The sequence below is a fragment of the Sinocyclocheilus grahami genome, unplaced genomic scaffold (assembly GCF_001515645.1).
Source record: "Sinocyclocheilus grahami isolate Dianchi unplaced genomic scaffold, SAMN03320097.WGS_v1.1 scaffold1934.1, whole genome shotgun sequence".
In the NCBI taxonomy this organism is placed as follows: Eukaryota; Metazoa; Chordata; class Actinopteri; order Cypriniformes; family Cyprinidae; genus Sinocyclocheilus; species Sinocyclocheilus grahami.
Genome location: NW_015507113.1, coordinates 61,006 through 73,510, shown reverse-complemented (window position 1 = coordinate 73,510; position 12,505 = coordinate 61,006). Strand labels below are relative to the sequence as shown.

The 12,505-nt window shown below is 36.7% G+C and overlaps 1 protein-coding gene across 1 annotated transcript in view; it reads left to right on the top strand.

Moving 5' to 3' along the window:
- The first annotated feature begins 2,116 nt into the window (after positions 1-2,116).
- The window catches only part of LOC107573405 (E3 ubiquitin-protein ligase NEURL1-like), a 28,254-nt gene continuing 17,865 nt past the window's right edge, over positions 2,117-12,505 (top strand). Inside the window, exons 1-2 of the mRNA XM_016259840.1 lie at positions 2,117-2,327; positions 11,254-11,495. Coding sequence (XP_016115326.1) covers positions 2,294-2,327; positions 11,254-11,495 — 276 coding nt within the window. The 5' untranslated portion in view covers positions 2,117-2,293. The remainder of the gene's footprint in view (positions 2,328-11,253; positions 11,496-12,505) is intronic.

Here is a 12,505-nt window from a genome sequence, read left to right as displayed (position 1 = left end):
TATATATATATATATATATATATATATATATATATATATATACATATGTGTGTGTGTGTGTGTGTTTATCTTGACAAAAAATGTAATCAACCTGATGAAAATAATCAACATCATGATCTTTTATTACCTCACAATAAAAACAATCCAAAAACCACTAAATGGCAAACATATTTCTCAGAGGAGGTTTTGTAAGAGAACTATTAATTTCAAGTCGTCATGTATTGTAAAAGGATATCGATTCATCATTCATAGCGGTGCTAATGAAAGTCGTATGACAATCCCTTATTCCTGAACACAAAAGTAGCACTAGTGCTTGTGCATTTCGGGCATGGGCTCCCAAAAATGTGTGCACCATGTGTGAGCAAGAGAGCACCAATCAGCCCATCGTTGTGGAGTAAGCGATGATTTCATTTTGATCAAAGTGGTGGTGTTCTGGAGCGAAGGCCTGTGGTTTGTTATGGTTCCCTTCAAAATTCCAATTGTTAAAAAAGGGGAACTCAAAAAAGTAAATATTATTGCTAACGTGATTTTAGTGGATAATGTTTTCCCCGTAATCAGAGAGGCAATAGTGAGAATTAGTTTAATTGAGTTTATGTCCTCCCTGCCCTTTTTTAATCACTTTTTTTATTAACTAGTAACAACATAACTCTCCAGCTCTTTATTTTATTAACTGACTTATATTTATATCTTTATGAAACATAAATTAAATTCTGCCACGTCAATTCTAAAGTGTAATGAATTAACCACCCTTTGAACTGTTTTAGACGCTGAAGACATGTTTCTTGAAGTGGATGAGGTTAAAATATGGGTTAGCAGGACCTAGTCCCAGATCAGTGCAGATAAGTAGATTGCCCCGAGATGACATTAACAGGTCATAATAATTCTTAAGGGTCACAGAAGAACAGAACAATATTCCAAGAAAGTCAGGGAGGAAAGGAAAATGCAGCCTCCTCTAGAGTAGTGGGGTCTTTAACAGACTAATTTAGTCATTCTGCTGAGATGTAGAGTGGGTTGGCCATATAGATTTTGTTTGGAGTTTCACTATATCTCAAAAACATGACAGAAAAGTGATTATAAACATAATTGTCCCGTGTTTTGCAATTGTTGTTTGCTAAAAAAATATTCCTCTTTTGGCACTTCCTCTTTTCTTCAAATTGAAAGCTGTACTTCCTCTTGAGATATTGTTGTAGGTCAACCACATCCTCCTGACACCTAAAAGGGCATTTTAGTTCACGATAGTGTTTTTTTAAAATACCTGAGAACACACCTGCCATATACTGGTAATATAATAAATATACTTTTATTTATTATGTCATACCATATTTCATTAACAAAGCAAGGGATGTAACACAAGCGGCAAGAACATCTAATAATTATAATGCATTTTATTAATTATATATAATTAACTTCTGTGTTATAAAACTCACCTCTCCCTTTGAACTTTGACCTTGAAAACTGAAGTATGTCATGAAATATAGGGATGTCTGTTTGTTTATAATAATTAATGTATTATCATGTGTTTATATTATATACCTTGCGCCTATGTGGTAAAACAAAATAATTAATGAATATTTAAAAATCTTCTTGAATTGTGCTAATATTTATTAGTTTCTAGGACTTACAGTTCCAATAGCTGTGTGTGTGTGTGTGTGTGTGTGTGCCTGGTATTTATCATGTCATGGGGACCAAATGTCCCCACAAGGATAGTAATACTAGTGAATTTTGACCTTGTGGGGACATTTTTTAGGTCCCCATGAGGAAACAAGCTTATAAATCATACAGAATGAGTTTTTTTGAGAAAGTAAAAATGCACAAAGTTTCCTGTAAGGGGTAGGTTTAGGTGTAGGGTAAATAGCACATACAGTTTGTACAGTATACAAACCATTACGCTTATGGAATGTGTGTGTGTGTGTGTGTGTGTGTGTGTGTGTGTGTGTGTATATCAGGTTAGTCATGTTACAGAATGGGTTTTGTTTTCTTTTGAGTTCCTGAATATTTTATAGGTCTGCGTGGGTCTCGGAATGATCTGAGAGACACTGCCTGTAGTTGAGGGGCGTGGCACCCAGTGAAGCGCTCTCAGACTCCGCCTTCTATGTAAATGAGTCAGTGTGGCGCTGGTGTCCGCGCGCTCAGTCAATGAGCACCGAGACAGGAGAAGTGTCCGACTGTTTACATCTCGTTTCGGGGGCCGAGAGATATTTTCCTCCAGAATTATGTCGGTGTGGAATTATCGCACTCGCAACCTTTGAGAAATAAAGGCGGCCAGCGCAAAACAGTGACCCGGCGTTGAGTCATGGGAGGCCAGATAACCCGAAACGCCTTGTACGGTGAGGAACTGCGTTAAGGATCTACATGCAACCGCTGAATGATGTTCATTATGTTTGCCTGCTGATGAAGGCTCCGATACGCGCTGCTTCAGCTGTACTGTAAAGAATAGACAGATATGAGAATTTAGATAGAAAACGTTTGCCTCTAAATATCACATAGGTATTGGAATACTTGCAGCAAAAAAACACAATCGAGCACAAGTCATAGACTTCATGTAGATGGCTTTTGTGTGGGTTTCTGGAGATTTTGCGCTCCAAGGAACGACTACACGAGCGCGTCTCCGCGTCCAGGCGCTTGTGTCAGTGAACGACAGGAGACGTGTTTCCCCCACAGCAGCTTGAGCGCGTGAGAAAGGGAAGGGAATTTGTGGGGATTCCCTCTGTTGTTGGGAATAAGGATTTACTGCGGGTTTTCCACAGCCTTTCATTTTTATTACCAACAAGCCCGTGAAGCAGCTGGTTTAAAAGAACCAAATAAATCAATTGATTAGTTCTACATAAAATACACGGTTGTTGGTTACGCACAGTCGCTGATACTGATATGTCCTGAAATTCATGTTCAGACTGTTGTGCTGCTATTGGTTTTGGCACGTCGTTCTAACATGTATTCCTTGCTAAACTTGCAAGTAGGCTATCTATTTTTTTAATGTCAGTGCTTTTTTAGTAATCCACTAGTGACTGTATCTTCTTGAATTTCACTACTAACTATTCATTAGATGCTAGAACTTAGAATTACAATACTGATTAGTATATTTATCCAATTAAGCAGTAGTTACTATATCAAATCATGGCAAAGATAAATATATGGTGGTGCGTATGTAGATTCAATATGATTTAAATGTCAGGAGTTGATCTGGTGACTGGATGTTTTCCGTGGGCCTGCAGGGTGAATGGGAGAATAATCTTCAGTGTTGGAAGGGTGACTGTAACTGAAACAAACACAAGCAGTTGGTTTATGCAAATCTCTCCGTTTTACTCTGGCTCTGAGTGCAGCTGATTGGCCTGGAGTTAATCTGAACCCTTGGTGGATCTGATCCACTTGATCATTAATTCTAATTAAAGCACTACATCACATCCAATTAGGTAAACCGGGACTAGAGCTATAACAGTCCCGAATGTGTAGTAGCACCTGGTGCTAGTAAAAAGTGCACTTGTTGGAAAATCTATTTTTTTCATTCCATTTTCAGACCGATGAGCTTTGTAAAAATCAATGCTTTTCAGAAAGGCGGGGTATAGAGGAGAAACAATAATGTACAGTATGTGGAAAATAATGTGTTTTTGAACACATTTCATTACACCAAATACACAAAATAATGTTATTTTTAGCAACATCATATGACCCCTTTAAGTTTATCTTCATTTAATCAAAAAATTAATAAAAAATGTACCATGAGAACAAATGATTTAGCGCATAACATTCTAGTCTCACCTTCCAGTTCCCATTTCTGAGGGAGTTTTTTAGTTCTTGCAGCAGGCTGACAGTGGATATAAATTGCTTATCCGGATACGCATGCATCTTTCACCTCACATACTTTAAATTACAGTGGTTTATATGATCTTTGCAGAAAAACAGATCCAGAACTGAGATCAAGATTGTCTGGTTTGTAGTGTTTGAGCTGGATATACTCACTTGTGTTTGTTTGTTTGTGTGTGTGTGTGTGTGTGTGTGTGTGTGTGTGTGTGTGTGTGTGTGTGTGTATTTGAGGCTAGTGGGTGTTTCTCATGCACCTCTCGCACAAGAGAGATGAACATGAGATCCATTATAAGATCTGCTTTAATAAAATGAGCCTGCAGTGCGTACTGGAGAGTCCATCACAGGCCTGCACTATCACTGCCTCACGTCACTCGATGGGCCTGCTGTTATTGTACAATTTACTGCACAGCCAATAACAGTCTGTAATGGATTATGACATGGTGCAGTTTGAGTTATCCTCCCATTGTAGAACCCTGACCCAGAGGCACATTTCATCTGAGCAACGATATACTGATATACTCATTTGTGTTTGTTTGTGTGTGTGTGTGTGTGTGTGTGTGTGTGTGTGTGTGTGTGTGTGTGTATTTAAGGCAATTGGGTGTTTCTCATGCACCTCTGGAACACAAGAGATGAATAATAAGTAATTTTTAAGTAGAAAGGCTGGTAAAAACGGAACATTACGACAGTTCCAGATATTTCCCACTGTCACTAGACCAAAACCAGAATCAACTCTCCACCTTAAACTGAAAATATGAGTGCAAATGGAAAGTTAAATGCAAATAGTCAGTTTGCTTCCATGTGTTTTTGCATATACAAATTCTCTCTCTATTTTTTTTTTGCACCAAATCTGATTTGCATAAGTGTACATAATACATTTTGTGCAATGAATGGCGTTATCAGACGGTGCAATTAATTTTTGCACTGATATAAAAATCCTACCTGGTACTGATAAAACTAAATCTCTAAAACTAAAAGTGAGCATCACAACATTTTAATGTACAATATGAAAAAATGGAAATTCATTTGGAGATTTGCTATTTATCTGACTCAAAGATTACATTTACAGTGTTATTAAATGTCTGTAAAGAATAACTAAGCGAGATGACAGCAAAGGTATGAAAGGTAAGAAATGCACATGCATAATTAAATATCCAACACTTGCCAATATATATCCAATATTGACCAGTGCAATAAATTAAAACTAATTTTGGCTAATTACCAATTTGGTACCAATATATTGAGCATCTCTAATTCTTAATCAGTTCCCCTCTAAACATCAGTGTTGAATCAGTTATTTGCTGCTAATTTGTATATAACAGCATGAAAAGTATTGAAATTACTGAATCAATTACCATGGTGTTATTTCGTTGAATTCACATTAAGACAGCCATGCGCAAACAACATGAGGAAACTGTTAGCACTGGAGTTTGTTTGGAGAGGAATTTTTAATGGGGCATGTTGGGATTGATTATCAGTGATTGGTTGACACGCAGACACGGAGTCAATGCGCTGCGGTGACAGACAGATTATTGAAAGGCAAACAGAGGAAGTGCATTTATCTGCAATGCCCTGCTGTGGTTACATCGCTCAGTTTCTATGTCGTGACAGAAACACATGTCTGCAGGTCAGGTGCTGATGCTGCTAAGTAACCATCCGCTGCACCTCTGCGGAGCACAACATCATTGATGAGTCATTTAATACTCTCTCTCACCGCAGAAATGACTCCGCCACACACTGGTGTTTATGTACGGATCAGATCACCTAGGAGCAAGCCAGCCATGGCAGAAGACCAGCACTTAATATGTTCTGCATGCATTTACCATACTTTATTGCCTTATGATCAGATAGTTGCTAATTGGCTTCAGAACACAATTACAAACACAGACATGCACACATACACAGAAAAATACAAGTGTGGGCATTTTTGTAATCGAAAATGTCATCAATTGTGTCTTCAGTGTCACATGATCCTGCAGAAATCATTCTAATATGCTGATTTGGTGCTCAAGGAACATTTATTATTATTATTATTATTATTATTATTATCAATGTTGAAAATAGCTGTGCTGCTTAATATCTTTATGGAAGCCATGATACACTAGCATTTAAAAGTTTGGGGTAAGTAAGAAATGCATTTTATTAAGCAAAGATGCAATTAAATGGATTAAAAGTGACAGTAAAAAATTTACAATGTTTCAAAAGTTTTCCATTTCAAATAGGCTAATAGTCAGAATATCACAATGATTTCTGAAAGATCATGCGGTACTGAAGACTGTAATGGCTGCTTAAATTGATTACATTTTACAATATATTCAAATAGAAAACAGTTACTTAAATTACAATAATGTTGCACAATATTACTGTTCATACTGTATTTTTGATCAAATAAACAATAAGACGTCTTTCAAAAACCCTATATATAAAACAAATAAAAAAGTTAGATCTACTTGTGCAATTTAAGGCTAATAATGTTCTGAGCTGGGAATAAACGAACAGACATTAATGTATTCTTCTAGTGTTGATGTTGATAAGTGCCAGCGTGTGTTTTCTGAGTTGAAGTGTGTGACGACACTTGAACGAGGGTTTTGTGTAAAGTGGAGACCAGAGGGTGTTTGCTCTGCAAGGTGAAACACTCTCTGTTATTCTTGTTGTTTTTAACCAGAATAACTAAACATATTAGCATATGAATCTTTAGCCAAGCTTGCTACTACTCTCACGTGTTGTGGTCACATGACATGCCCCTCACCTCGATGGATGGATTAGAAGCATTGAATAGTTGCCAAGTACCTGTACATGGCTTCTTAAGATGCCAGTTTCAAGTGATCTCACACTTATGTTCCCATTTTGTATAATTACTTTTATTTAAACATTTAAGCAAAAGGTCTGGTTTGCAACAATATTTACAGTATTTGCAATACAGCAAAGGTTTTCGGATAATCTTTTACATGAGTTAATGAAATCTAACTGTTTAATGATTCAGGAAAAACAGATTCTCAAGTAGATTATTTACATTCTGGTGTCTGATACCTAAAACAACTTTACTAATAAGGCTATATTGAGTATCAGGGGACATGTACTTACAGTAGAACAGTTAATGTGATTACCAACAGAGCAAATTAAAAGCTAATTCCTAGATAACTGTTTAGAGAGAAGGTCAATGCTTGACATAATTAAACATAAAATACATTTCTTATTTAAAATTATTTTAATTTATTGAAAATATTTATGACATCTAAAACGTACTCAAAACTCAATGAGATATGACAACCTGCTGTTTCCCTGTTGTGAACCTTTACAATGTAAAAATAATAATAAGAAGAAATTACCTTAGCAAATGATTGTGCAAATAATGATATCATTTGCATATGACCTGATGTGGCTTGTTGAGCCTGAAACTTTCCCAGAGAATACACACTACAAATGCATTACGCTAGGACAGGAGTGTATTTTAACACTGAAAAAGAACACACATCACCTTTAAAGGCACATCTAAAACTATTTTCCTGTCTTTTGCAGCTGTTAAACAGATGAAACAAAACATATATTGTCTGTTTGTCGAATATATTTGACTGTAGACTTTATGTATATTCAGCAAATGAAACCGCAAAAAGTCAGCCTCGGGATGTTCTGTTGTGAAAACAGTTCAGGAGTGCTGCTGACCAAGCAGTTTTATTTTAACATTGAGCGTGTGAGAGTGTGTGTGATGTGAGGGGTTTACACATAACACGACATTCTCTGACCTACAGTCCACACAGAGAATTTGAACCTGACCTTAGCATGTGAAGGTCCTCCTTAATAAAAAAAAAGAGAAGTATCTCATACTCACTAAGGCTGCATTTATTTAGTCAAAAATACTGTAAAATCAGTAATATTGTGAAATAATATTACAATTTAAAATAACTGTTTTATATTTTAATATATTTTAAAATGTAATTTATTCATGTGATGCAAAGCTGAATTTTTAGCATCATTCTGAATTTTCAGCATGATCCTTCAGAAATCAGTCTAATGTGCTGATTTGCTGTTCAAGAAACATTTATTATTCAGTGTTGTACTGGGTAACGAGAGTTAAAATATTATATATATATATACAGTGGGTACGGAAAGTATTCAGACCCCCTTAAATTTTTCACTCTTTGTTATATTGCAGCCATTTGCTAAAATCATTTAAGTTAATTTTTTTTCCTCATTAATGTACACACAGCACCCCATATTGACAGAAAAACACAGAATTGTTGACATTTATGCAGATTTATTAAAAAAGAAAAACTGAAATATCACATGGTCCTAAGTATTCAGACCCTTTGCTCAGTATTTAGTAGAAGCACCCTTTTGAACTAATACAGCCATGAGTCTTTTTGGGAAAGAGGCAACAAGTTTTTCACACCTGGATTTAGGGATCCTCTGCCATTCCTCCTTGCAGAGCCTCTCCAGTTCTGTCAGGTTGGATAGTAAACGTTGGTGGACAGCCATTTTTAGGTCTCTCCAGAGATGCTCAATTGGGTTTAAGTCAGGGCTCTGGCTGGGCCATTCAAGAACAGTCACAGAGTTGTTGTGAAGCCACTCCTTCATTATTTTAGCTGTGTGCTTAGGGTCATTGTCTTGTTGGAAGGTAAACCTTCAGCCCAGTCTGAGGTCCTGAGCACTCGAGAAGGTTTTCGTCCAGGATATCCCTGTACTTGGCCACATTCATCTTTCCCTCGATTGCAACCAGTCGTCCTGTCCCTGCAGCTGAAAAACACCCCCACAGCATGATGCCGCCACCACCATGCTTCACTGTTGGGACTGTATTGGAAATGATTTTAGCAAATGGCTGCAATATAACAAAGAGTGAAAAATTTAAGGGGGTCTGAATACTTTCCGTACCCACTGTATATATATATATATATATATATATATATTTAATAAATTTGTATTACAAAGTATTACTACAATTCTTATTTAAATTATTATAAATAATATTTATAATTTTTAAAAAGTATTCAGTGGTCGACTGCAGGGTACTGTAGGTTAGGAAACCAAATCCACATGAGTTAATTCCATGTAATGATTATTCATATGCTCAAGTGTGTTGACTCAGACCCCCCAGACTGTTCTTTATGGGATGAACTTATATAAGAATCATTTTCTGTCCATTGGTTACCTTAAAAAATAATGTGGTTACCATAGAAATAGCTGCATTATGATGTGTTCGGTAGCCCAGGGTGGAATCTGCTCCTTGTGTTTTGGGAGACTATGTCATTGGCTTCTATTACTTACAATCCACGTTTGTGTCTCTGCATGTCCTGAGCTGTTATATTAGACTTGTGTGTATCTTATATAATAAAATTTTGTATGACAACGGAAAGTTATTAAAGTCGATGCGAACTGCTGTTTACAACAGATTTTGCTAATTTTTAATGGGGAAAAATGTGGGGTGGGACTTGATTTTATCTATCAGGAAATTAATTAATTTAACTTTTTTATTATTTAATTATAAAAAGTGGGTGTTACATTATAATGGAGCCAGACTTAATATGTCTTAATATACTTAATACTAAATCAATACCTATAGCCTTTTCTTTGGAATAACGTGCAGCAATGAATCGTTCACAAAATGACCAGGAACATTATTCAAAAAAAACAATAGGTTCATTTATGATTTCACTCTAATTTAAATTATAATTTAATTATTATGAATCGTTTGCAATAAGAGCAGGAACACCATTAAGAAAGACAATAAGGTTTCATGTTGATTTTAATTAAATTATAATTGAATTATTTCGAATAATGAACCTAAGTTGTTGACGGGACATTTAACATTGTTTACGCTGTACCATAACTTGTTCCAATAATACGTACAATGTCTCTTTTCCACCTCAAACCCAGTTTAGTTAAAAAAACAGCATTTACTGATTTTTTTTTAAAGACATTTATCGGATTATACCGATCTGGAATCGTCTTTCCCTGTGCAGACGGACTAAGAGAAAGCACAGACACTGAACTCAGATCAGCAGAAAATGGAAAGCTCTCACCATGGCAGCGTTGCTAAGGAACATGCGCTGCTACTTAACCTCCATTTTCTGTCTGACAGCTGCAGCTCTTGTGTTTGCTAATGTATTCATTTCAGTGTACTCAGACTATGAGTGTTACACACAATGTCTGTCTGCTAACTTGCCAACACACACACACACACACACACACTTACAGACACATATATGCAACTTACAAGGCTGAAAAGGCACCTGAGGCATATTAATGATTTTATAATACTATATTTTGTTATATGATAGTTTCACATAGGGCATTTGCATGAGCCTGAGGTTGCCAGATATAGAAAAAACATTCAGTCTTTATTCTCTTCTCTTGTGACATGTAGCCTTATCTGCATTGCTCAGGAAACATGTCATTGCCCACTATCAGTTTCTACAAGGGACCACAATAGCTGAGAGCACATCAATGCTCCTCCAACTGTGCCATTACAGATCTGTGAGGGTGTGTTATCTTGTTAAAGGAGCCCCTTGCCAACTGGGTGAATGTTGGACATGAATGAACGCAGAGAGGATAGCCATACCCCTCATGGATGACATTGTCCCAACTGAACGCATTCCCAATCATTACTGTGCCTCTAACATGGATGTTCACCTTCTCAAAACTCTGGCCACACCTGCATAGTCCAATAATGTTACTGTGTGCATATGAAATGCACAACCCAGTGGTTAGTGTTAACAGTTGGACTTGGGTAGTCTTGCCCAAAACACAAAGTGAATAAAAAGACAAGATATAAGGTTATATGATTGATAAATAGTATGACATTAAGATCTTTCCTGTTGCATATGTGCACTGTAAAGTGTAAGGCCTAGATTAGCCTGCTTGTTTTTCCTGCACCTTTATTCAGGAGGGGAGAGTAAATAATAATTATAATACTAATAATAAAGTTGTGAGCTTGTAAGTGAGAAAACGACTGGCTGTTGCAAATTAACACATTGACAATCAGTCAACCCAATTTTCCATTACATGATTACAAGCAAAGACAAATCTGCAGTGCAACATACTGTCTGATTCGTAAACAAATCACAATAATGAAATGCTCTATGAAAAAGCTGAAGAATTTTGTGCTTCAGTACTGAAATTGTGCAGTTCAGTGCGGCCTGTTGGGAAAAGTGAATCAGATTTATCTACAAAGCTAAAAATCACTTTGTCCAATAAAAATGCTGTACTCAAGTGCTGCGTGAAATGGGGTCAGACAAATCTCACCATGCAAGGGCTGATGCTGTTTTATGCGGTTCATTGATTTGAAAGTAAAGGCCAGGCTTAGTCATATTGAGCTAAGGTTTTAAACACGATTATAGCTGAGAGAAGACTTATTTCCACAACATTATGTATTTGTATATTACTTAAAATTATTGTTTGTACTCGTTTTTTATTGGCAAACCATGGTTTACAAACCAAGTCTTTCTTTCTCTCTCCTAGACTCTCTGGGTGGACCGTTCCCCTCAACAGCTCACCGATGCCACCACAAACCCAAACGCTGTTTACCCTTGCATCTGTGTGGAGGTGTTCCCGTGAACCCCCTTCTCTTCCACCCCAACGCTAAGGGCTCTCAGATAGTCATGGATCTAGCACAAAGGAGCGTCAAACGGCAGGCCAGCTTCTGCAATGCCATCACTTTCAGCAACCGGCCCATTGCTCTTTATGAGCAGGTCCGCTTAAAGGTAGGAACAAGGAAAGGCATGATAAATCTAGGGCATGTCGAATATTTGGGAACAGTGGGATAATCTGGGGGGATGGTGAGTCTGGAATACTCAAGTGGACGAAACACACAGGCGAATGTGAATACTTCTGAGGGTCTGCTACAGCAATGACGACGTTTATGTGACAAATGTCTTGTCATAGCCTAGCGTGTGCGTAAAAAAAAACTAAGTACACTTTAGGCTTTAGGAAAATGTGTTTTCTCTTTCTCTATCCTTCTTAGTTTGTTCCTCTATTGTTACTGTACTTTAAAAACACCATCCTAAAGAAGTTGCGCAAGTTCTCACTTCCCAAGTCAATGCAGTAACAATCCAAAATAAACACTCTTACCCCAGACTATGGTACTCAATCTAGCCTAACCAGTTATTCGATCAACACACACAGATGGTTTTGTTTTTATATTAGTCATGTTTTAACCCTGATATTCTCAGTAGCGCAGAGCCACTCTGATATACGTCACTGTGTTCTTGAAATGTTTGTAGTGCTTATTCCTGGAGTTACTGTAAATCAAATAAAACAGAGCTTCTCTACTCCAAACACACCACATGACTACCTCATATATCCCCTCAATTGTCCCCTAAGCGCAACCATTTATGATCATCACAAAATGTGCCCCCGTTTGGCCTTCAGCACTGCTACAAATGGAAATACAAGAGCAAACTTTGATAGAATTAAGTTGAAATTAATCACATGTAAAGTTTTTAAAGGAATAAACTGGAAACTTGTTTCAGCTCACAGGAAAGAAAAAACACAAAAGCAATGTAACTTAATAACCCCAAAACAGAAATTAGATTAAATAGAGTGTGGATGAAGAATTTTGTGTTTGGGAAACAGAAATTGTTTTTGGTGCTCCTAGTGGCACACTGCACCTTTAAAAAGTAGCATATGCATAAAGTATATATATATATATATATATATATATATATATATATATATTATAAAACAAAATTATAATTTATAAACAGTAAGAAAA